Source organism: Perognathus longimembris, chromosome 25 (genome assembly GCF_023159225.1).
Source record: "Perognathus longimembris pacificus isolate PPM17 chromosome 25, ASM2315922v1, whole genome shotgun sequence".
NCBI classification, from domain to species: Eukaryota; Metazoa; Chordata; class Mammalia; order Rodentia; family Heteromyidae; genus Perognathus; species Perognathus longimembris.
This window is the reverse complement of record NC_063185.1, coordinates 16096055-16118120: the sequence shown is the minus strand read 5'-3', so window position 1 is coordinate 16118120 and position 22066 is coordinate 16096055. Positions and strand designations below refer to the sequence as shown.

Genomic DNA, 22066 nt, shown 5'->3' with positions numbered 1-22066 from the left:
GCTTGAACTCAGGACCTTGCACTCTTGCTTGGATTTTTTTGCTCAAAGCTACACTCTTAACACTTGACAACACCTCTACCTCCAGCTTTTTGCTGGTTAATTGGAGATAAAAGTCCCTCAGATTTGTCTGCCTGGGCTGGCTTTGAATCTTGATCCTCAGATCTCAGCCTCCTGAGTAGCTAGGAATGAGCCACAGTTCCAGTGACTTTAGCATTTTTGAAGGGCCATAGTTCTTCCTGCCATAAATATGTATGTTACATTCTCAAGAATGTATTCTCAAGAATACATTTTTGCTGATTGTTACTTTATGTAGTTTTGTATTTAAAGAAGCTGAAAAACAAAGGAAAGCAAGTATATATTTATAGTTTGTAATAATGACCTTTTAATTTACTATTTCTGACTATTTTGTTCCTATGGATTCAGTTACCATCTGGTATCATTTTCTTACTCTGCTATAGATTTTTTCTCCAACCTTCTTTGTGATGTTATTGTTAAATATATTATATTTTCATATGATAGATCCAATGATAAGATTATATACATGTTTTTATGTAATTACGTTTTAAGTCAGTTAAGGTAAGCAAGAGAAGAAATAGCACTTATATTATTTTAATAATTACATAATTAGCTTTACTAATGCTCTAGCACTTATATTATTTTAATAATTACATAATTAGCTTTACTAATGCTCTTCATTGTGTTGTGTGTGTGTAAATAAAGATTGTCATTTGGGGTCACTTGTTTTCAGTAACTTATAAAAAAGGTCTTATAAGAAGAGACTGCTCACAACAAAGTGGATTTTTGTGTATCTGAGATTGTCTTTATTTTATCTTCATTTGGAAAGACAGGTTTGCTAAATATCATGTTCTTGGTTGATTGTTTTCACTTTTACTCTACTATTCCACTGCTTTTGTTTCCCATTATTTCTTGGGTGAAGTCAGCTGTTAATTGTATTCATTTTTCTTGATGTGACAAGTCTTTCTTTTCTTGCTTTTCTCAAAATTTCCTTTCTTCCTTTAGCAATTTTCCTATGAGATCTTCAGATATGGCTCTCTGCATTTTTGCTGCTTTAAGTTGATCAGGTTTCTTGGATATGTAGACCTTAATTTAACTAAAAATTCAATTTAGGAAGTTTTTAGTTACCATGTCTTTATCCTTTTTGCTCCCTTGTCTCACATGCCTCCTGATAACCCCACTAGGACTAAGCTTATCTCATTTCTCATCATCTCTTTCACCTCCCCCATCTGTCCTTCAGAGTGTACAGTGTCTGTTTACCTATTTGAAAATTCTTTCTTCTGCCAATTTAAATGTTCTGTTGTTTCTGGTATTCTGGCTTGAGCACCACCTAGACTTGCTAACTTTCTTGAACCAAGGAAGTTCCTTCATTTGTTGTATGTCTTTAACACAATGACCACAGACTTTAACTTGCATAATTATTTACATTGTAATAGTGTTTTACCAATTTTGCTGGGGAGCACATCAAGAGTCTCTTTTTTCCTCCACTGTTGCAGAGGTAGTACTCTTGGGACAGGTGGTTCTTAGCCTCTTTTTAGATTTGCAGCAATGCACAAGCTTGAGGACGCCATCTGTCTGGGTCTTACAAGGTGTAATTGATATAAATCCAAATCCAATTAAGCCACAGAAAGAAATTCATTGGTACATGTAAATGAGACACAGGCACATCTGGCTCAAACGAAGCTCTGTATTTCTCCCCTGTTGTGATTTGGTTCTGTTCTGTGTAGTCTTCTTTTTCAGACTGTCAATCTAGGTAGGGAACTCCAAGATTACACAATGAGCTTTCTGTCCCAGAAAGGAGATTTAAAAAAACACACACAAAAATAATACCCCAAAACCTCCCAGTGTCCAGATATCATGATGATCACTGATTAGCCTCATTTCAGTCTCATGTCCACCCCTTGGACCAATCACTGTGGGAAGGAGAAATAGGTAGCTTGCTAGGTAGGTTATGTGCCTCACCTAGGGGCAAAGTTGGTGGTGTGATAGCTATAGCAGGTGAGGCAGTCCCTGTACAGAGTACAGAGGTCTCCCTCTGTCCCTTTAAGAAATACATACAATTTTTAAATAGTCCCATAAATTACAATGGTTTGACTTAGGATTTTGTTTTTACTTTATGATGGTACAAAAGCAGGATGTGTTCAGTAGAACGTTTGCTTCCCATTTTGTGTTTGGATCATCTTTGAGACTAGCACTTTGTGGCGAGATACTCTCTCCTGATACTGGGTAGCAGAAGTAAGCCACACCATCTTGAGGGGGAATGACCTATATTTACAATGCACCATATTTCTAAGATAGATCATTTCGTAGGTCCAGTGTATTAAATCTAATTTTGAGTTAAAGTATTTTTAAGTTATGGTAGGTTTATTAGGGCATAACTCCATCATCAGTAGGTTAGTGTCTGTAATTAATTTTCATGCCCTGCAAATCTCTTTGCTATACTCAGAATTAAAAGCAAAACAAAAAAAAAAGTTGCTAGAGTTATGTCTTTTGATGGCATTGTGGGTTTTTTTTGTTGGACCTGGGGCTTGAACTCTGGGCTGGGGCACTATCCCTGAGCTTCTTTTGCTCAAGGCAAGCACTTTACCACTTGAGCCACAGCACCACTTCTAGCTTTTGAGCAGTTTATTGGAGAGAAGAGTTTCACAGACTTTTCTACCTGGGCTGACTTTGAACCATAATCCTCAGATCTCAGCCTCCTGAGTAGGATTACAGGCACCGGCTTGATGGCATTTTTTTTTTTTTTTTTTGGCCAGTCCTGGGCCTTGGACTCAGGGCCTGAGCAACTGTCCCTGGCTTCCTTTTTGCTCAAGGCTAGCACTCTGCCACTTGAGCCACAGCGCCACTTCTGGCCATTTTCTGTATATGTGGTGCTGGGGAATTGAACCCAGGGCCTCATGTATACGAGGCAAGCTCTCTTGCCACTAGGCCATATCCCCAGCCCTTGATGGCATTTTTTATGAAAAAAAGAAGGGCAACTTTCTGAAAAACTGAAACCAAATTCAAATTGTACAAGTCAAAGAATTTTTTAAAAACCCAACAAAATTGAGTTTTGTCCAAAAGTAAACTTTTTCAAGAAGTTTGTGGTCTCTGGACTTTCATAAATGGAAATTACTGAATGGCCTTTGACATGGCAATTTCCACATCATTTTGAACATCAAATTGATTTTGACTCTCTGTCTGGATGGTAGTGAGGCTGAAAACTCTGACTCATGGGAGTGCCAAATAACAAACCCAGTTCACCCAGCCCTGCCGGGTGAGAGGGGTCTCACTGGATTGACTTACAGTTGCTTCATTTTCCACAAATGTGACGTCATCCTTGGCGGAGTGTGCCTCCCAAAGCCTGGCTGGGGCAGTACACATTGGCCATTGGTCCATGTCACACAGGAAAGGTGAAATGGGAAGTGTCTACGCCATTCTAAGGGGTTTCTGGATATCTTGCACATATCATAGCAACCAGACCTACACCATGGGTCTTGGTTTACCTTATCCATGTACACTCACTTGTCTGAAGACTCATGCTAAGTCCTCCCAACAAATTATCCTACAATTGGGATTTCGTCCTCTTTCACAAAGCTGGAAAGTATGTTCCACAGCTGAGCAAAGCTCATTAAGACTGTCTTCTGCAAGGCTCATGGAGTTCTATGAGGAGAGGGCATAACTTCATTCAGGATTCTCCCAGAAAACATCTCCAGTGTGTTTGCTGTAGAATATTCAAGGCCTCTGCAGGTCATGGAGGGAGACCGAAAGCTCTGGTTAAACAGCATCTTCATTGTCTGATGGGGTCCAGGAGAGATAGATATTACCTTATTTCTATGTGTTTGCTCTTCCTTTGTCAAACACCTTGTGGTATAAGAAGTACGAGGCTTCTCTGTCTTGGAAAATTAAGGCCTGGAGTTTATTTTTATTTTATTTTATTGTTTTAGGCCTGGAGTTTAAACCAGAGGACATGGCTATTCCAGGTTGCTTCCTTTTTACTGACATTTTCCAGACAAAGCCAACCACAGGACCCCAAGAGAAGCCCAGAAGCTTCTCCTTAGGCTTCATCTTCTTAAGTTCTACCAACAGGAAGTCTTTTTTAAATTTTTTTTTGCCAGTCCTGGGACTTGAACTCAGGGCCTGAGCACTGTTCCTGGCTTCTTTTTTCACAAGGCTAGCACTCTGCCACTTGAGCCACAGCACCACTTACGGCTTTTTCTGAGTATGTGGTGCTGAGGAATTGAACCCAGAGCTTCATGCCTACAAGACAAACACTGTACCACTAGGCCATATTCTCAACCCCAGGAAGTTTTTTTTGTTTTTTTTTTTTAATGATGTCTGAATTTCATATCCCTATCCAAAATGCTTGGGACCAGAAGAGTCTCTCCTTCTGGATTTTTTTTTCTCAGATTTCGGAGTATTTTCATTGACATAATGAGAGGTCTTGGGAAGAGGACCAAAGTCAAATAGAACACTCTTTATATTTTATACACAACTATATCTATCACTCAAAGGTAATTTCATTCAAAATTGTCAATGCTCTGGGTCCTGGTAGCAACCCATCACAGGAGGTGAGGGATGGAATTTTCTAGCTGTGACGTCCAGTTAGCACTCTAAAAGAATTTGGAAGCCAAGCGCCAGTGACTCATGCCTATAATCCTAGCGACTCAGAAGGCTGAGATATGAGGATCACAGTTTGAAGCCAGGCCCAGGCAGAAAAGCCCAGGAGACTTTTATCTCCAATAAACTACTCAGAAAAGGCCAGAAGTAGCACCTTTGCTAGCCTTGAGCAAAAGAGCTCAGGAACAGTGCCCAGGCCCAGAGTTCAAGTCCCAGGATGGGCAAAAAATAAAATAAATAAAATAAAGAGCATTTCGGATTTTGAACATTGGCATTAGGAATGCTGATCCTGTGCTATTTTTTTTCACACATTTTTTTTTTTTTTTTTTTGGCCAGTCCTGGGCCTTGGTCAGGGCCTGAGCACTGTCCCTGGCTTCTTCCCGCTCAAGGCTAGCACTCTGCCACTTGAGCCACAGCGCCGCTTCTGGCCGTTTTCTGTATATGTGGTGCTGGGGAATCGAACCTAGGGCCTCGTGTATCCGAGGCAGGCACTCTTGCCACTAGGCTATATCCCCAGCCCTTTTTCACACATTTTAAAAGACAGAATGTAGAGACAGTAATTGAGTTCTAATTTTTAATAAGTTGCAGCAAATTCCTAAAAAAAATTGGTTAATTTCCTACTACTTTATGGAAATTTGAATAAAAACATTATACTGTATATGATCCAAAGGTGGCTTTGATTAGAAACAATTTGTCCTTCAAGTTATTCACCAATATATCCTTCAATTTGCTTATTGAGATTAATTGGGGGGGGGAGGGAGTAGTAACTGGCCTTGAACTTGGGGCCTTGGGCTCACTTGACTTGGCTTGTAACTCCCCTTCTCCCTCCTTCCCGCCCTGACAGCCACTAATTCATAATTGCTGCTGTGTATTTGATAAACACCTACCCCTTACCCATACAGGATTCATTCCATGATGTTCTATGGATATCTGACAGTTCAGAGTATTGAACCCTATCATCCTACACATCCATAGCTATGATAAAGCTTAATTTATAAATTTCACAGCATAAGGGATTACCCACAGTGACTGACGGTAAAATGGAACAATCACAACAATGTACTATAGTAAAAAGCTATTGGAAACACGTGAATTGCTTGTTTTGGAAATTTCCACTTACATATTGGAACCATGTTTGACCTCACGTAACTGAAACCATGGAAACTGAATAACCCAGAGGGGCAGGAGTGTAAGTATGCTCATGCCATATTTATCCTTTTGGGGTTCACATATGTATGTGTGGGTACAGATGCACACATATAGTCACAGACTGGATGTACAAGCTGGCTGGCATTTCTTTCATTTATTGAGAGGCCCTTTGAATTATAAAATGGAGGCCTGTCAAACCAGTATGTGAATGGTGGATTTGTTTGTTTTTGTGACAGTCCTGGGGCTTGAACTCAGGGCCTGGGTGCTGTCCTTTAGCTTTTTTGCTTTAGCCTAGCACTCTATCTCTTCAGCCACACCTCCACCTTCTTCTTCTTCTTCTTCTTCTTCTTCTTCTTCTTCTTCTTCTTCTTCTTCTTCTTCTTCTTCTTCTTCTTCTTCTTCTTCTTCTGGTGGTTAATTAGAGATAAGAGTCTCATGATACTGGATGCCAGTGGCTCACACGGCTAATCCTAGCTGCTCAGGAGGCTGAGATCTGAGGATTGTGGTTTGAAGTCAGCCTGGGCTGAAAAGTCACCTTGAGACTCTTCTCTCCAATAAACCACCAGAAAACCAGAAGTGCCACTGAGGCTTAAAGCAGTAGAGCTCTAGGCTTGAGCAAAAGAGCTCAGGGACAATGCTTAGGCCCTAAATTCAAGCCTCATGACTGACAGGAAAAAAAAGTCTCATTGACTTTCCTTCTTGAGCTGCCTTTGAACCCTAATCCTCAGATCTCAGACCCCCACACTGAATAACTAGGATTACAGGCATGGGCCCACCTGCACCGCACCCAGGCTTGAATGGTGGTCTTTTAAAAGTGTGCACATGAAACTGGGTAAGTCTTGTACAGAACTAAATGCCTTGTATTGCTAGGCAAGTGCACATCCCTTGGCAGGTAGGGACCCAAAGTGGAACCTAGGGTAGAGTTAGCGGGCCCATACTCCATCCAAGCTTCAGACTTTGGGTGCCCACATGTACAGCTTTGCCAAGGCAAATGGTACAGCTGTTGTGTGTTGGAAGCTAGGTCTCCTTTTGTCCTCTATGGAGCGGGTCCTGGAATGTGTAAGTGAATGACTTCCAGACTCCATAGGCTTTGCATAGCAGAGCCCAGGGAAACAGTTCAGGGATAGTGTTTGGGTGGGTACCCTAGCCCTCTGCCTTGCTCATCTAGCCTGCCCATCCTACCTGTGGCCCACTTTACTGCTCTGCCCACCTGCTAGCCCTACCCACTCTTTCATTCTGCCCAGGATGCCCCTGTCCCCAGTCTCTAGACAGCCCTGCTCCTTGAGTTCCATTCTCCCTCCTCCTTCGGGGACCTCCTCTCTTGCTAAACCACTTAATCCTGTGATATATTTCCTCTGGCAGGCGGAGCCCATCGATTCTGACTGTCAGGGATTTGATTACAGTGTTTTCTAACAAAGTCAAAAGCAGATTTCCATGAGAGGTTTATAGTTAAGTAATTATGGTGCTTTGGTGTTGTGTGCCAAGTCACAGGAATGTGAAGGGGAGGGGGGGTGGGTGTTGGTAGTGGTAAGGACGTCAAGAGAAAAGGTCACATAATTAAATTAGAGGGAGGGAAGGTGAGCATTAGCAAGAGAGCCCTGGCAGGCTGGCAGGGGCCCCCAGCAGGCAGAGGGAACCGTGAGAAAGGGGAGTTGTAAAAATGAACCATTGCATGCTTAATCACTATTTCCCATAAGGTACTTAAGGAATGATGATGCGAACTGAACTTGGACAATTAACGTAATTAAACATTCATGGTGCCTGCTGCCCATTTCCTGCCTGGGGATATCTTTGGAAGCTAAAGTGATTTTTTTTTTCCTTCTTGGAGGTGATTTCAAGAGCAGTCTAGGGAGGGAGGGCTTTCTGGAGGGCAACATCTTGGGGGATGCACCCCTCAACCCTAAGTGGAGACAGGACCCCTAAAGGAGAGCTTTTGCTGGTGGCAAGCAGAGGCTGGCAGAGGCTGGATATCATTGACATGGATGCCATGGCTATGGGTAGAGGGCCCAGTGTTTATGACCAGTTCCCACATTTGGTCAGTTTCAAGCCACTTGAATCTGAGTGTCTGGTTGTTTCCTCCTTCGATTCTTTCAAGAGGACAGAAGCAAGCTGAGTCTCAGCTTTTTTTTTTTTTATGCACTGAGCATTTATTTTAAGGGCTATTATGCATATATATATCCAATGGAGAAACTGAGGCTCAGAGAGGAGATGCCTAGCCTTGTCAAACAGCTGTGGCGGGAAGGGATGTCTCTCTGGGATTAATATCCAGAGAGATACTGATCTCTCTGCTGATGGGTCTCTTTTTACCTCTCAGGTGAGGGTAGGGAGAACAGGGGTTCCAAGACTGACTGAGCTTTTCCTAGGCCAACCACTGAGGCTTCTGTCCAGAGTTGCCTTGCAACTAACTCCCAAGTCACAAAAGGGCATGGAGTACAGGTGTGGATGTTGAATAAGGTAACAGGTGTGAATGCACCATCTGGGACCTGGCACTCTCCAGGTGTCCTGTAGGTGCTCAGGAACAGAACTGGCAGGGCCATGACACCAGCTGGGTTAGGGTCAAGGGCAGGGCCACCAGACCCAGACATGTGCTAAGATTTGGAGCACCTCCAGGTTCCAGCCCACCTGCCTTAGCTGCTCATGTGCAAAAGGTACCGCAGGATGCGTAGCACTGGTGATGGGGACTCCTTCCATATCAGACCCAGGCAAACCTTTGCACTCCTGCAGGTGGAGGAGGGCCCTTGGGCTTGGGCTGTAGCGAGTCTGCCCATTTTCTGCTTGGTGTCTGGGGAGGACAGGAGAGCTGGCTGGTAGCCAGACAGGATCCTGTGGAGGAGGTGAGCCGGAATCAATAGCCACTCTCTGTCTACCGGCACACTCCTATTTGCAGTCATTTGGACTTTTTTTTTTTTTTTAATGTTACCACCCAAGGCAACTCCACAGCTGGAACCTCCCCAGACCACCCTCCAGGCCAACCCCTCTCTCCATGGGGGAGACCTAGCTCTTTCCCACAGCTTAGCTGCCCTGGCCTCGTTTGCCCTCACTCCCCATGCAGGTCACCCTCTGTAGTGTCCTTTCAAGTCCTTGGTCATGGACACTCTTTCCATTCTGCCTGCCTAGGCTGGGGCGGATTAGACAGTCCCCTAAGAGCTTCTTAAGCCCCGTGCCTGCCTCCCTGAGTCCTCTCCAAGGGCATAGCAGAGTCCCTACTTGTGTCTGGGGCCTGCAGTCCTGGAGGTCATCTGGGAGGTGGGGACTTGTGTCCCATTCACTAACTCTGTGGTCTCAGTCCTGTTGGCCCCTGTTCCCTGAAAGCACATGTCAGCCAGTGGCATCAAGTTCACCCCCCCTACCCCTCCCCGCCACCCCTGAGGGTCTCAGCAATGGGCTCCTCAGCCCTCACATCCTGCCATGCCCAGAGGCAGTCTAAGGCGAAAGTGCCATATTGTTCCCATCCCGGATCTTTGTGGTTGTCAGGGTGGCTCCCCCTGAGCCGCCAAGTGCACAGCCATCAGGGAGCCAGGCCTAACTGTGGTTCCTTGGCTTCCCCGTGCTCCTTTGGGTGAGGCCCACCCATGGCCACCCACCGAGATTCTTGGCTTTTCCTGCATACACGTGACTTGCTTTGTGGATGGACTGATGGATTGCAGCTGTGTGAAAGGACAAACAGCAACTCAGCCTTTCTGGCTGCTCTATCCTGCCTCTGAATTCCCTACCTGCTGGCCAGGTGCTCCCCGTCTTTTCTCTACAGCCAGCTACTCTTTACCTTTCCTGCTGTGTCCCAGGCATGGATGTGTGTGGTTATAGTCGTAGAACTGAAAGCTCGGGTTCAAAGGATTTTGTGTTGTGCGTATATGTATATTTACATATTGTATGCTGTACCTCATTTCCTGTTGCCAGATACTGTATGTTGGAGAATTCTCCTATTCATGTTACAATTTTTTTTTCCCCGCCTAGATATTCCATTATAGAAACTACTTATTTCAGCAGATTTTGACTGGGATGTAGAGGGTTTATTTTTTTCAATAGTCATTATTTCAAGTTCATTCATTTTTCAATTTATAACTAAGCCTACTTGTTTGAGGCCATTTGTAAGATTAAATTCTTCAACTGGATTTACAGGGTCTGAGGATTTAAATTTTGAGATTGATGATCACATTGACTTCCTTGGAAATTGCATTTGATACATCTTATTCTCAGCACATTCCTATGGTCCATATGTTTCTATCTTGACAATCTGGTGCAGATATCTCTTTTATTTAAAAAAAAAAAAAAAGTTTGAAGCCAGTCGCCAGTGGCTCACACCTGTAATCCTAGCTACTCAGGAGGCTGAGATCTGAGGATTGTGATTTGAAGCCAGCCCAGGCAGAAAAGTCCATGAGACTTTTATCTCCGATAAACTACTCAGAAAAAGCCAGAAGTGTCTCTGCGACTCAAGTGGTAGAATGCCACCCTGGAGCACAAAGAGGCTCAGGGACAGTGCTCAGGCCCTGAGTTCAAACCCCAGGACCAGCAGCAACAACAAAAGAGTTTGAACATCTTTTCATATAGTTAAAACCCACCTGATGTTCTTTTCAAAAAACCATCAGTTCAAACCACTTGTCGATTTATCTTTTGGATTGCTAGCTTATTTCTTATTGGTCGGCAGCAACTCTTTACATATTAAAGGAATTAATGTCCCATGCCTGAAGTTCAGATGGTATTGGATGAACCATTGGTTATACGCAGTACTAATCTAAGACACTGAGGGAGAAGCAGTGTGGCCTCCAGACATGTGTTTACGGCGTCTGTGTGCAAGCATTCCTTAGTAAGTCACATCTACCAGGCGCTGTCTGCCAGGATGGGAAAAGCATGCAGGCCACAAGTCGGTGTGGGCTATGGCAGGAAGCTTCCAATGGGGGGCAGGTGGGCTTCACCTGGCTTGTCAGAATAAGACCATCCGCCGAGGCTCTCCAGACAGGAAGAGGGGCTGGGAGTGCAGCCGGGTTGCAACTGACCTGGCGTGCCCAGTGCCCGGCATCGTCTCATTTCATGAGCCTTGCTGAGCTTCCACTCCTTTAAAATTGATTGCTGAGATTTCAAACTCAGACACTTCAAAGCCAATCCAGATTTTTTTTTTATCTCCTTGCACAAATAAGAAGGCCCACCACCACTGACCCTTTAGTCTGGAGACAGCCTGCCCGATGCTTATCGTGCCCTCTTGTTCCACACTCCCACATGGCTTTTCTTACGGGAGCAAAATATTTCTCAGTTAAGAGTGTGAAAACAAAAGATAAGCCAAGAAGGCTGCCTGTTTCGAGGGAAAATGAGAGAGTACGTTTTTCCCTCTGGAAATGCAGAGAATGCACAGAATGCATCTGGGTCTGGGAGAAAGGGACATTGTGAAACACATTCTCCTGGCCCTGAGAGCTGCCTGACTCCTTGCAGGTCATAACGGGGACCCTGCGGTTTGAGGGGGCTGAGCGAGGGTTGCATTTGGCCTGAGGCCCATGGCCAATGGCATGTTGTCTGGCCGGTGCCTGCGGGTTGTGGATGCACTGGGAGCCATAGCAACGCTTCACACTGGAGAGGAGAGGGCAGTGATCTTCAAGAGGGCCATTCTACGTGACCGTAGTGTGCACGCTCAGTGTCCACCTGTCCTGCCAGCGTCCATCAGGACAGAGGCAGCCATATGTCCTTTCAATATGCTGTAGCTAGCACCTGCAGCCTCCTTCCACCCTCCCTAGCCCAGCTTGCTCAGAAGGAGTAGACAGCAATAGCTTTCCTTGTATCCGACAGGTGGCATTAGCCCACGTCATTTATGTGCTTGCGAAGTTCCATGGAGTTGCCTGGGGACCTGGAGGGGAAGCAGAGTTTGTCTCCATCTTCTAAGAAGTTTCACTGTAGGGAGAGTGTGAGGGTGAGCTAGGAGGGGTGTTCTTGCTTGTGTGCATGCCTGTGTGTGAACACATGAGCATACGTGTTGAGTGTAGGCATGCCTGTGAATGTGCTTGCATGTGAGCACGTGTGTGCATGTGGTAGTGCATGTGTGTGCATGTCTGGATATGTGTGTGTAGGCATGTTTGGTGTGTGCATGAGTGTGAATATGAGCAAAGGTGTATACGTGTGTGTGTGTGAAGGATGATCAGTGATGGTGATAAAGGCCCCCGGGCTCATATTGGGAGGTGACAGTGCATAGATCCTGGCAGTGGAAATGCTTGAGGAGTGAATAAAGGAACAAATGAATGAGTGAACTTTTAAGTGTGGAGGAGCATAGAGGGAATGTTCCCCTCTGTAACCTGATGGAGGGTCAGCAGATGGGCTGTCAGGCAGGGGCTGTCCCAGCCAGAGGCCACTCAGCAGCTAGGCCTAACAAAAGAGCAGGGTTGGGGCTGGGAATATGGCCTAGTGGCAAGAATGCTTGCCTCGTATACATGAAGCCCTGGGTTCGATTCTCCAGCACCACATATATAGAAAATGGCCAGAAGTGGCACTGTGGCTCAAGTGGCAGAGTGCTAGCCTTGAGCAAAAAGAAGCCAGGGACAGTGCACACAGGCCCTGAGTCCAAGGCCCAGGACTGGCAAAAAAAAAAAAAAAAAAAAAGAAGAAGAAGAAGAAGAAGAGCAGGGTTTGCCAGACAGAACGTGCCAGTCAAGTTGGGAGGCCAGATAAGAGAGAAGCTTAGTCTAGCTTCAGGGGTGGAAGAAGATGGCAAATGGGTGGGCAGAGGTGGTGACACTCTCTCAGTCCCTCGATGAGAGGTAGAGCAGGCCTCCTGCCTCAGGCCATGTCGCCTCTCATCCCATGCCATAAGCTTGTTGTTCAGTTGGTCTCTAGTAAGCTGTGGAACTATTGCCAGCAGCTACCTGGCAGGATCATACCAGCATTTATCCATGAGAAGGACCCCTAAACTTTCTAAAGTAGATTCCTGGTGATATTTATAGTCTCACTAACCGGGCTTGTCCTTGAAGTCCCTGAGATGTCTTGAGCAGCTCGGGCCTGTTGAGATGGTCCTGCACCCTCCCCTCTGCAGCCTGGGAGACCCCTGTCTCTGCCTACTTCCCCTCCCCAGTTCTCTGGGTAGCCCCAGGATCTGAACATGAGCGAGTCCCCTCACCCTCCTTACATCCTGTTTGTTAGGAAAAGCCCTGGGAGGCTGGGCCACAGATTAAATTCCCAGGACTCAGCACTTGCTCTGCCTTCTGATCTCCTCCTTCCCTAAATGGGGCTGATCAAATTAAGCCCCGTCAACACTGTGGTCTTACAGCCAGCTTGGTGCCACGTGGGGAGCTCAGCAATGCCTTCAGGGGAGCAGGGATCCCCTGCCCTTCTCTCTTCCCCTGCAGCTGAGGGCCTTTCTCTGGCAAGAAGCATCATAAGAGAGGGGCATGTGGCGGTCAATCTGGGTTAACCAGCACTCCTACCTCCGGCCCTGCAGGCACCAAGTTTCCATGAGAAGACACACAGGAGGTAAATTCAGCATCTTTACGATTGGATGATACAAACAAGGACTCAAAGATGCTCCTGCCTTTGGATCTGTATTGCAAGTCTCGCAGAGGACACCCTGGGATTCACCACCTGTGGGAGAGGCAGGCCAAGGGAAGATGCTCCCAGCCAGGCTGGTGTACTCCTGTCCACAGTGGACAGGAGAGAAGCAAGAAAAGCAGACAGGAAGGCCTGACTGTGCTCCAAGTAGGGGCTGGTATAGCATGAAAAAAAGGCATGTGGTTTGGGGGCCTGGCAGCCAGAAAGAGAGAGGGACAAAGGTGGTTCCCAGCACTTACTGGGAGAGGGCAGAAGTGTCCAGTGTCCTAGGCCAAGCAGGATATGAGAAGAGAACCGGAAGAGGGGACAGCCCAGACGACCTCCACATGAGGCTCAGATGACCTCCACATGAGGCTCCCCTCAGCAAATCCAAGGAGCTGCCCAGCCTGCCAGGTGTGCCCCGCACCCATCCCAGGAGGCACTGGGAAATGGGCAATCCCACGCATCTACTGGACTGTCAGTCAACAAGCCATACTTCCTAGGGAGCCTGAAAACAGACTCTCGATGTTTCTCTAATACTGTCCAACCCACACTTCTGCTCAGAGCGCCTGACAGTTCCCATGAATCCAGACCCGGGGAGGGAGGAGAGCTGAATGGCGTGTGAGGCTGATGGGTGGCCAAGTTTGCTCAATGCCTAAGCAGAAGCATTTCCCTGCCTCTCCCAGTGCCTGTCAAAGCTCCAGGTCCCAGAGCCTTCTCTTATTTTTATGGTGGCTTTCATTCGGTGTTTATTGCCACCAGGTCATGATGGAAGTAGCTCTGGGACCAGTTCCCAGCATGACCAGGTGTCCTGGTGCCTTCAGCAGCTTTCTGTGTGCTGGGCTCCAGTACAGCTGCTTCTGAGGGCTCCATCAGGATTCTGGGATGCACTGAACAAAGCTGGATGCTGAAGCCAGACAGGTGTGACCCTTACCTACCTGGCTGCTAGTTCACCTGCCTGGGCTCATTTCTTCACCAGCTTACCAGGAGCCCTCATCCAACAAAGGGGATATTTGCAAAGGTCTCCCCTCTCCCCTCCCACTTAGTCCGTTTTCTGTTACTAACAACAGAATACTACAGACTGAGCAAGTTACAAAGCAAAGAGATGTTTTTGAGCTCACAGTTCTGGTCCAGGGTCAGGAGGCCACAACTGATGATGGCCTTCTTGTCACAGAGTCCTGTGATTCAGGGTATCTTGTGATGAAAGACCTAACCCCAAATTGGTTTCTATAGCAACCTGCTTCCAAAAACACTCATTCATCCATCACACCATGAGTTATATGTAAATAAATGGCTGTGTCCATGAGGACAGATCCCTACTCATCTCTTGAAGGCTCCACCTCTTAATATACATCTTATATCAAGGGTTCAGTCTCAACTGAGCATTGCCAGGGACACACCACTGACCACATCAGTGTGGCTAAAGTCATCTTCATTGACATCACGAGTGGGAACATTTGACTGCCCTGCTGCTCTGAGGTATCTAGAGAATTCTTCCTTAGGGGCAGGTGTCTTTTTTTTTTTTTTTTTTTTTTTTTGGCCAGTCCTGGGCTTTGGACTCAGGGCCTGAGCACTGTCCCTGGCTTCTTCCCGCTCAAGGCTAGCACTCTGCCACTTGAGCCACAGCGCCGCCTCTGGCCGTTTTCTGTATATGTGGTGCTGGGGAATCGAACCTAGGGCCTCGTGTATCCGAGGCAGGCACTCTTGCCACTAGGCTATATCCCCAGCCCCCTGGGGGGCAGGTGTCTTGATGGTACACGTGGCCCACTCTGAAGCATCACCGAAGGCCCAGCACTAGCCAGGGAGAGCTATGTGTCCCACCCTCAGCACTTCAGTGTGCCTGGCAGGAGACAACTCATTACCACAGGCTTAGGCAGCACCCAAGACCTCCTGCAGGAGTTGGCACTCTAGCCCACAGTGCCCTCCGCTACTCTACCTGACCAGAGGCTCCATGGCTGAGAAGGGAAGTCCTGGTATGCAGGTTTGGGGAGCCAGAGATTAAAGGGGGTGCCATCAATTCCTGCTGAAGGCATGGGTTAGGACGATGGCAAAGAGGATACGTCAGAGGAAGAAGATTTTAGAGACTCTTAGAAGAAGAAAGGCGACATCTTTGTGGGAGAGCAGGAGGCAGGCCCTGGTGTGGACCTGGGTGCATGCAGGCACCAGGCCCCTAGTGAGGAGCAGATGGGGGAGGGGGAGGTCCCCGATGTCTAGGAAGCTTCCAGATGTCTGTATCAGGGACTCTGTGCACTGGGCTGGTAACAGGGACCCCCCTTCCCTTAGGACGTGCTTTTAGAAGTCATGCACAGACGGAAGCTCTGGCCGCGTGGGGCTCGGCATCATTGGCCATCAGCACCCTACTTACCACATTCGAAATGAAATCCCAGGGAATCCTCCCTTCTGTTGGGACCTGTGGGTGTCTATGTTTTGTTTTGAAGTTCACGGTAAATATTTTTATTAAGCGATCTGCTTAATCTCCATTGGCTCCTACCATCTGGCCGCTGTGTGTCAGGGAGCCACTGTGCAAGAACTTGGGTCCAGTTCCCTCCCCTGGGCCTGCTGCCCAGCACACAGGACGTTGGGTGGTGTCCTGGAGGTTGATGTGGTTCCCCAGGACCCTCTTTGGCTTCAGCACATACGTATCCAGGGCACAGATTCCTGGACTCTCTCTGGCAGCCTCCCCAAGTCCCTGGAGGCCCCAGCAACTTGTTGCTTCAGAAACCTTCGAGAGGATGAGTGTGGGTGGGCCGTAGAAGGTGCTAGAACATAGCACTGGGAACAAAGGAGAGCATGAAGGAGCTTTGGCCGTTTAGCTGCTAGTGGTGGCAGAATGAGGGTGGCATTTTGGAACCTCCAGGTGAGGTTGGTAGACAGCAGGTCCCTGAGCCTTGCTGCAGGGAAAAGCTGGAGAAGCTCCCCAAAGTCCTGACATCCATCACTGCTCTGCTTACTGGGACTCAATCCCAGTGGCTTTCACACATCCTGAGGACATGGATCAGGGGACTGAACCTGACCCCTGTCCCTGGGCTGCAGACCTTAAAGACACAGCTGACTTTTTTTTCTTCTCCCCACGTGGTGGCTCCTCTAGGAAGTGGTAGATGTCAGCCCAGGTAGAATAGTGGCAGGTCTAATGCCTCCGGACATGCCAGGAGTTCTGGCAAAAACCAAACTGTGGTGTCTAGCTGATGCCATTGCATGTGATTGTGTCCATGTTGGGCGTGGGGGGCTGCTTTCCAGGATTGCTGTGGTTGTGTGAGACAGAAAGCCAGGGGAATGGAGTCATAGCATCAAGAAGTCTAGGTAGGGATGTATCAGCTTCTATCTGAATATTTCTAGTGGGCAAGAGAAGAGACAGGTGTGGTGGGGACACCCACAGAGCTCTCTCTAGAGGTTAGAAGTGTGCTCTCCCTGGGCCTACCCAGGAGCTTCACAGAGCACATGCTGGACCGCCAATCCAGGGGAGGTCGCCGGAAGGAAGGTCATTCCTTCTGCTGTGAACCCTGAAGATCCCATTGCTCTGTGACTGCAGATTCACCTAAAGATGCTCATTAAGATAAAATATGTTTATGTAGGTGCATAATCAGGACAAGGCAAGAGGCCTGTCTGGCAGCAGGAAGGCTCTTTGGAGGCACTGGGAAGCAATCTCCCGTGGGGACCATCAGCACAGAGTCCCACTGGTGAGTTTTATTAAAAGGAGCTCATTATGATTATTTCATCCCAGCCTTTATAACTTTATTACTGAATCTGAATTAATTTTTGCAGCTATAACAGAAGGCTCATCCAGTGTCATTTTTATGACTTGGGGTGGAATGGAGGAGTGAGGACTCTATCAGTAGCAGCTGCATTGCATCTCAGTTCTGTCATTTACCAAGGAATGGGGCTATTCCTTGGACCCTCATGCCCCAGGCCCACTTCCTTGCCCAGAGCTTCCTTGGGGATGAAAAGGGAGCACTTCCCCTGCCTCCAACTCTGGGATGCTCCTCAGAAGATGCTCTACCAGGGCAGAGGAGTAAAGGGCACTCCAGATGGTGCCCATTGATCCTCCCACCTGCTTGGCACTACTTACCTTCATCGAGCCACTGGGCCTGTACAGCCAGGTGACCTGTCACTTCCTGGGTGCTTGTCCTGGACTTTTTCTTTGGTGAATGACCCCACACACACACACTCGAAGAGGAACCAAACTCACTTCCACAAGTATCCACACTGGCCCAGCTGCGGCAGTGAACCTCAAGGCCATTTATTAGTGTATATATGGAAAGATGCAAGATGGTACAATGCAGCTGGGGTGAATGGAAGGGGGATGCTCCCAGCAGGAGAAGCAGCTTCTGAAAACAGCAGAACTAGGTGCTGCAGGCATGGTGATGCACACCTGAAATCCCAGTTACATGGGAGACATGGGTAGGCAGATTATCATCTTAGGTAAGCGCTGGGCAAAAAGCCTGAGATTCTAGCTATATGAAAACTACCTAGAGCACCAAGAGTTGAGGATATGGCTCAAGTAGTAGATTGCCTAGCAAAAGTGAGGGCTCTGTTTCCAAACATTACTACTATCAAAAACAAAGATTTCAGAGAGAGAGAGGAAAAAGGAGAAAGGAGGAGGAGGAGGAGGGAGAAGAGGAGGAGGAGCAGGAGGAGGAGGGGACTTGTGTAGCTTTTTCACTCAAGGCTAGTGCTCTGCCATTTGAGCCACAGCGCCACATCTGGTTTTCTGGACATATTCATGGACTTTCTTGCCTGGACTGGCTTCTAACAGCTATCCTCAAATCTCAATCTCCTGAGTAGCTAGGATTACAGGCATGAGTCACCAGCACCTCGCTGAAATTGGTATTTCAAAAGCATCTTTAGGAAGCCTTTCAGGATTCAGCTCAGCTGAAAACCATACTTGCTTGGCAGATGTGCCAAGCAAGTCCAGTTCTGGCCGCAAAGTGGTCTCCACATTCCTTGTCAGGGTTGTCTTGAGAGATCACTGCTCCAGAGCCTTTGGAAGGCTCAAGAGGGAATCAGGGCTGGCAAGTGGGGTGGCCTGGTAACCCAGGCCTCATGTGCCCTATCTGTAAGGGTGGTGTCAGTTCATAGCCCTGGCCTACCTAAGGGCTATCCTCATAAATCCTCTGGAGAAAGTGGCTATTATAGATAGTTTTTAATGTGAAGTCTCCTAAGTTTCCAATGTTATCACCCACAAAGGGTATTTTAAAATGCTGCATAGCTCTAAAGAGAGCCTCAGTGGTCTGGTTTTGTCTGGGGGTGGGGGGAACCCCTTAGCTTGATAGGGGCAGAAGGTCATGTCCAGCCTCTTCCTGGGGGAAGACTTTCCTATGGAAATTACCATCTTTCTGCTTCCCAAGGTGGTTTTGAAGGTGAGCTGTCCCTGCTCGTTGAAAATGCAAAGAAATAAATGTATAAAAATAGAGTAGCAATTCCTCAACCCCTCTGTCAGGTTTAAGTCCCCAGCATCTCCTCTGGGAGCAGCAGGGATGGCCCTGAATCACCTCCAGGCAGCTGAGCAGAGCCGCAGCTCTTCACGGGCACTGCCTGCAAGACGGTGTCCCTGTCCCTGTCTCTGGGATAGCCCTGGAGAGTTGCTGCCATGTGTGTGTGCCAGTGCACAGGTACAATGCATGCACGTGTGTGCATGTGTGCGTGCAGATGTGTGTGCATTGCATTGCACATGCGTGTGTACATTGTATGTGCATGTGTGTCTGCAAGTGTGGGTGCATTGCATGTACACGTGTGCATGTGCATTGTATGCATGTGTGTGGTTGCATGTATGCATGCATGTGCAGAGTGGTCCCAGGTCCCACAGATCCTAGAAGATATAGTGACTGCTGAGGCAGCTGCCCTTCACCAGGTTGTCTCTCACCCCTGTCCCTCACCTCCCCCTCTCCTTCTTGGTCTTGTCCACCTCCAAGCTACAGGCTTGCAGCCTCCAACATGATAGTCAGTTTGTCTTGTCTGAGACAGGCAGCGGGATGTGAGGAGCTATTTTGTGGCTGAGAATCAACCACACTGGGTTCCATGAATCCCCACATCTGTAAAATGGGGACCAGGATTCCTTCGGAGAATGTCTGTTGTCAGGCTTGCTGGTGGCTGCTGTGTGGTGCAGGACCTGGCCAGGCTACCTCTCATCTTCATGAGTGGCGTGGCTCAGCCTCGAGCAGCCCCGGGGATTTCTCAGGGTGAGAGTGTCTAGGACCATCAAGGAAATGCCACGGGGCAACATGACCTACGGCCTGGCCTGGCTGCGATAGAGATCTTGGCAGCTGGGTGGGGGTGAGCAGGGCTTCCATGGTTCTGGTGTTGGGACTTGGTGGGCAGATGGGGGTGTGGTCTGGGGCTGCATCGGGGCTGATGGTCACCTGAGGAGGTGCTGGCCAGGGAGGGCTGGCCACTGGGGCTCTGGCCCAAGTCGAGCTCTACACTCAGCGAGAAGTTGATGGAATAGAGGCAGAAGCCGTAGCTATGAAGGCAACAGGGACAGCATTCTGGGGCTCTGGGCTTGATGGGCATCGAGGCCCTGATCCCCTCCGTGGTCTTCCCCTGGAGGACAGTGTCTGCCCGGATCAGACTGTTAGGAGCTGTCAAAAAAAAAATGCCCTACAGAAAACAAAGGGGCATGATCTCCCTGACATATGACTGTTAAGAAAGGGAGACGGAGAGACAGCAGAGACCAGGTCTGTGAAACCAAAAACTGCTTGTCAAATGGTATTTCCCACAGGATTGGGGCAGCGACCCAACAGTATGTAACTAAAACCAAACAACTACTCAACATATAAAGGTTAAAAATTGACCTCTCAGTGGAATACAATAGCTCAAAAGCTATGTATGTACTTTCATATAAGACTACTGTCGACATATTGTCTAATATCGACATTACATTTAAAGCCCTAGGCGAACTTTCTTGGGCGTGGCCACGTGGCTACTGTATATGTTCTTGATACATTGTATATTGTATATATGTCTACCTGACCTAGAGAAGGGAAAGAAAAACAGGGCATAAGATATCACAAGAAATGTACACACTGCCCTACTATGTAACTGTACCCTTTTTGCACAACACCTTGTCAAAAAAATTTGTGTTCAATTAATAAATTAAAATTTTAAAAAATGCCCTGAAGTACTAAGCACTGGGGCAGACTCAGTCCATCAAAGAGGACAAGGAGCCGGCATGAGAGCTCCTGAACCAGAAGGACTATCCATGCTGTCCTCTCAGACTGAGCAGAAAGTTCTAAGAGGGGGTCCAGGCCAGAGGAGACACAATGGGCTGAATCTCAGCCTCCTCAGTGGTAATAGGTAGACAGCAGGCAGCCCATTGCAAGTGCTGTGTGTGTGTGTGTGTAGGCTCTGCCCTTTCTCTTCTGCCTTACCACCTCTACTCCTGGCCTATCTATTGCCACACACCAGCCCTGGGCTCCCTGATGGCTATCCTGGTGTTAGGTTGTCTCAATCTCAGGACACCACAGCCGGGGCTGTGGCTGGAATTGAGGCTAGTGCTGGGGAAGGGGCTGGCCTTGAAGCCATGGAGGAATTGGTTTAAGAGCTGCTGATTCCAAATGGCTTGTCTTGGGCTGGGGATATGGCCTAGTGGCAAGAGTGCCTGCCTCATATACATGAGGCCCTGGGTTCGATTCCCCAGCACCACATATACAGAAAATGGCCAGAAGTGGCGCTGTGGCTCAAGTGGCAGAGTGCTAGCCTTGAGCAAAAAGAAGCCAGGGACAGTGCTCAGTCCAAGCCCCAGGACTGGCCAAAAAAACAACAACAACAAACAACCAAATGGCTTGTCTTTCTCAGTATCGCCTTTCTGGGCTTAAATGAGGCAATGGTTGGCCGTCCAGGGCTGAGTTGCATCCTGGGATTTTTGTCGTGCTGTGATATTCACGGAGGCCCTAGGCTGCTGCTGGAGATAGTGTCCTCTGCTTCTAGGAGCCTCCTGGGGAAACCTGGACAGCCTGAGCCGAGCCCTGGGTGTCCTGGAGGACCGTGTCAATAGCTCTAGGCGAAGAGCACGCAGGCATGTGACAGATGACGACTACAACATCGAGGTCCTGCTGGGCGTGGATGACTCTGTGGTCCAGTTCCATGGGAAGGAGCACGTGCAGAAGTACCTACTGACACTAATGAACATTGTGAGTAGAGATGGGTGGGGCTTGGAGGTGGGTTTGAGTCCCGGGGCGTGGCTTGGGTGGTGACCTGGGAAAGGGTGGGTGGAAGTGGAGCACTGAGGACTGGGTGGGGATGCAGGGGCTGAGTTACTAGGGCTGGGACTAGGATGAAAGGCACTGGTGATGAGACTCTCCAACATGGGACCACGCAACATATAGGCGCCCTGCAGGGAGAATAGGAGTGGGAGAGAAGGCCGGGAGGTGTGGCCCTGGGTGGATTGTGAGGAAGGGACGTGGCTTGTGGCCTGCAGGTGGACTGGAAACCCAGGCGGAGGGTAAAGTCTGAAATAAACTAAGGCGTCTCAGTGGCCCAGGTCTGTGTGGAGACCGGCACATAGCCAGGGGAAGGAGATGGGCTCTGAGCCGGCTGGGCAGTTCTGCTTTGCTGGACCAGGTGCTGAGCCCTTAGGTGCTGAGCTGGCACCAAGGCCGGAGTCCTCAAGGCCCTGGTGACAAGGCACCCTGGGGACAAAGGAGGGGATGTGAGGAGCTGAGCAGGGAGAGCAGCTGCTGCCGGCTTCTCCCTCCCGCCCTGTCCTGGAGGAGTCATTACCACCCCTACATCCAACCTTCACAGTGAGACTGATGAAGCCTTTTGCATGTGCAGAGAGCATTTTATTTTGAGGAATGTTATCCATCTG

General features: G+C 48.1%; 1 protein-coding gene across 1 annotated transcript in view; it reads left to right on the top strand.

Annotated features, from left to right (window-relative positions):
• Adamts2 (ADAM metallopeptidase with thrombospondin type 1 motif 2) overlaps window positions 1-22066 on the top strand; it is a 142432-nt gene that overhangs the window by 87171 nt on the left and 33195 nt on the right. Inside the window, exon 4 of the mRNA XM_048334163.1 lies at window positions 21187-21389. Within this exon, the coding sequence (XP_048190120.1) occupies window positions 21187-21389 (203 nt within the window). The remainder of the gene's footprint in view (window positions 1-21186; window positions 21390-22066) is intronic.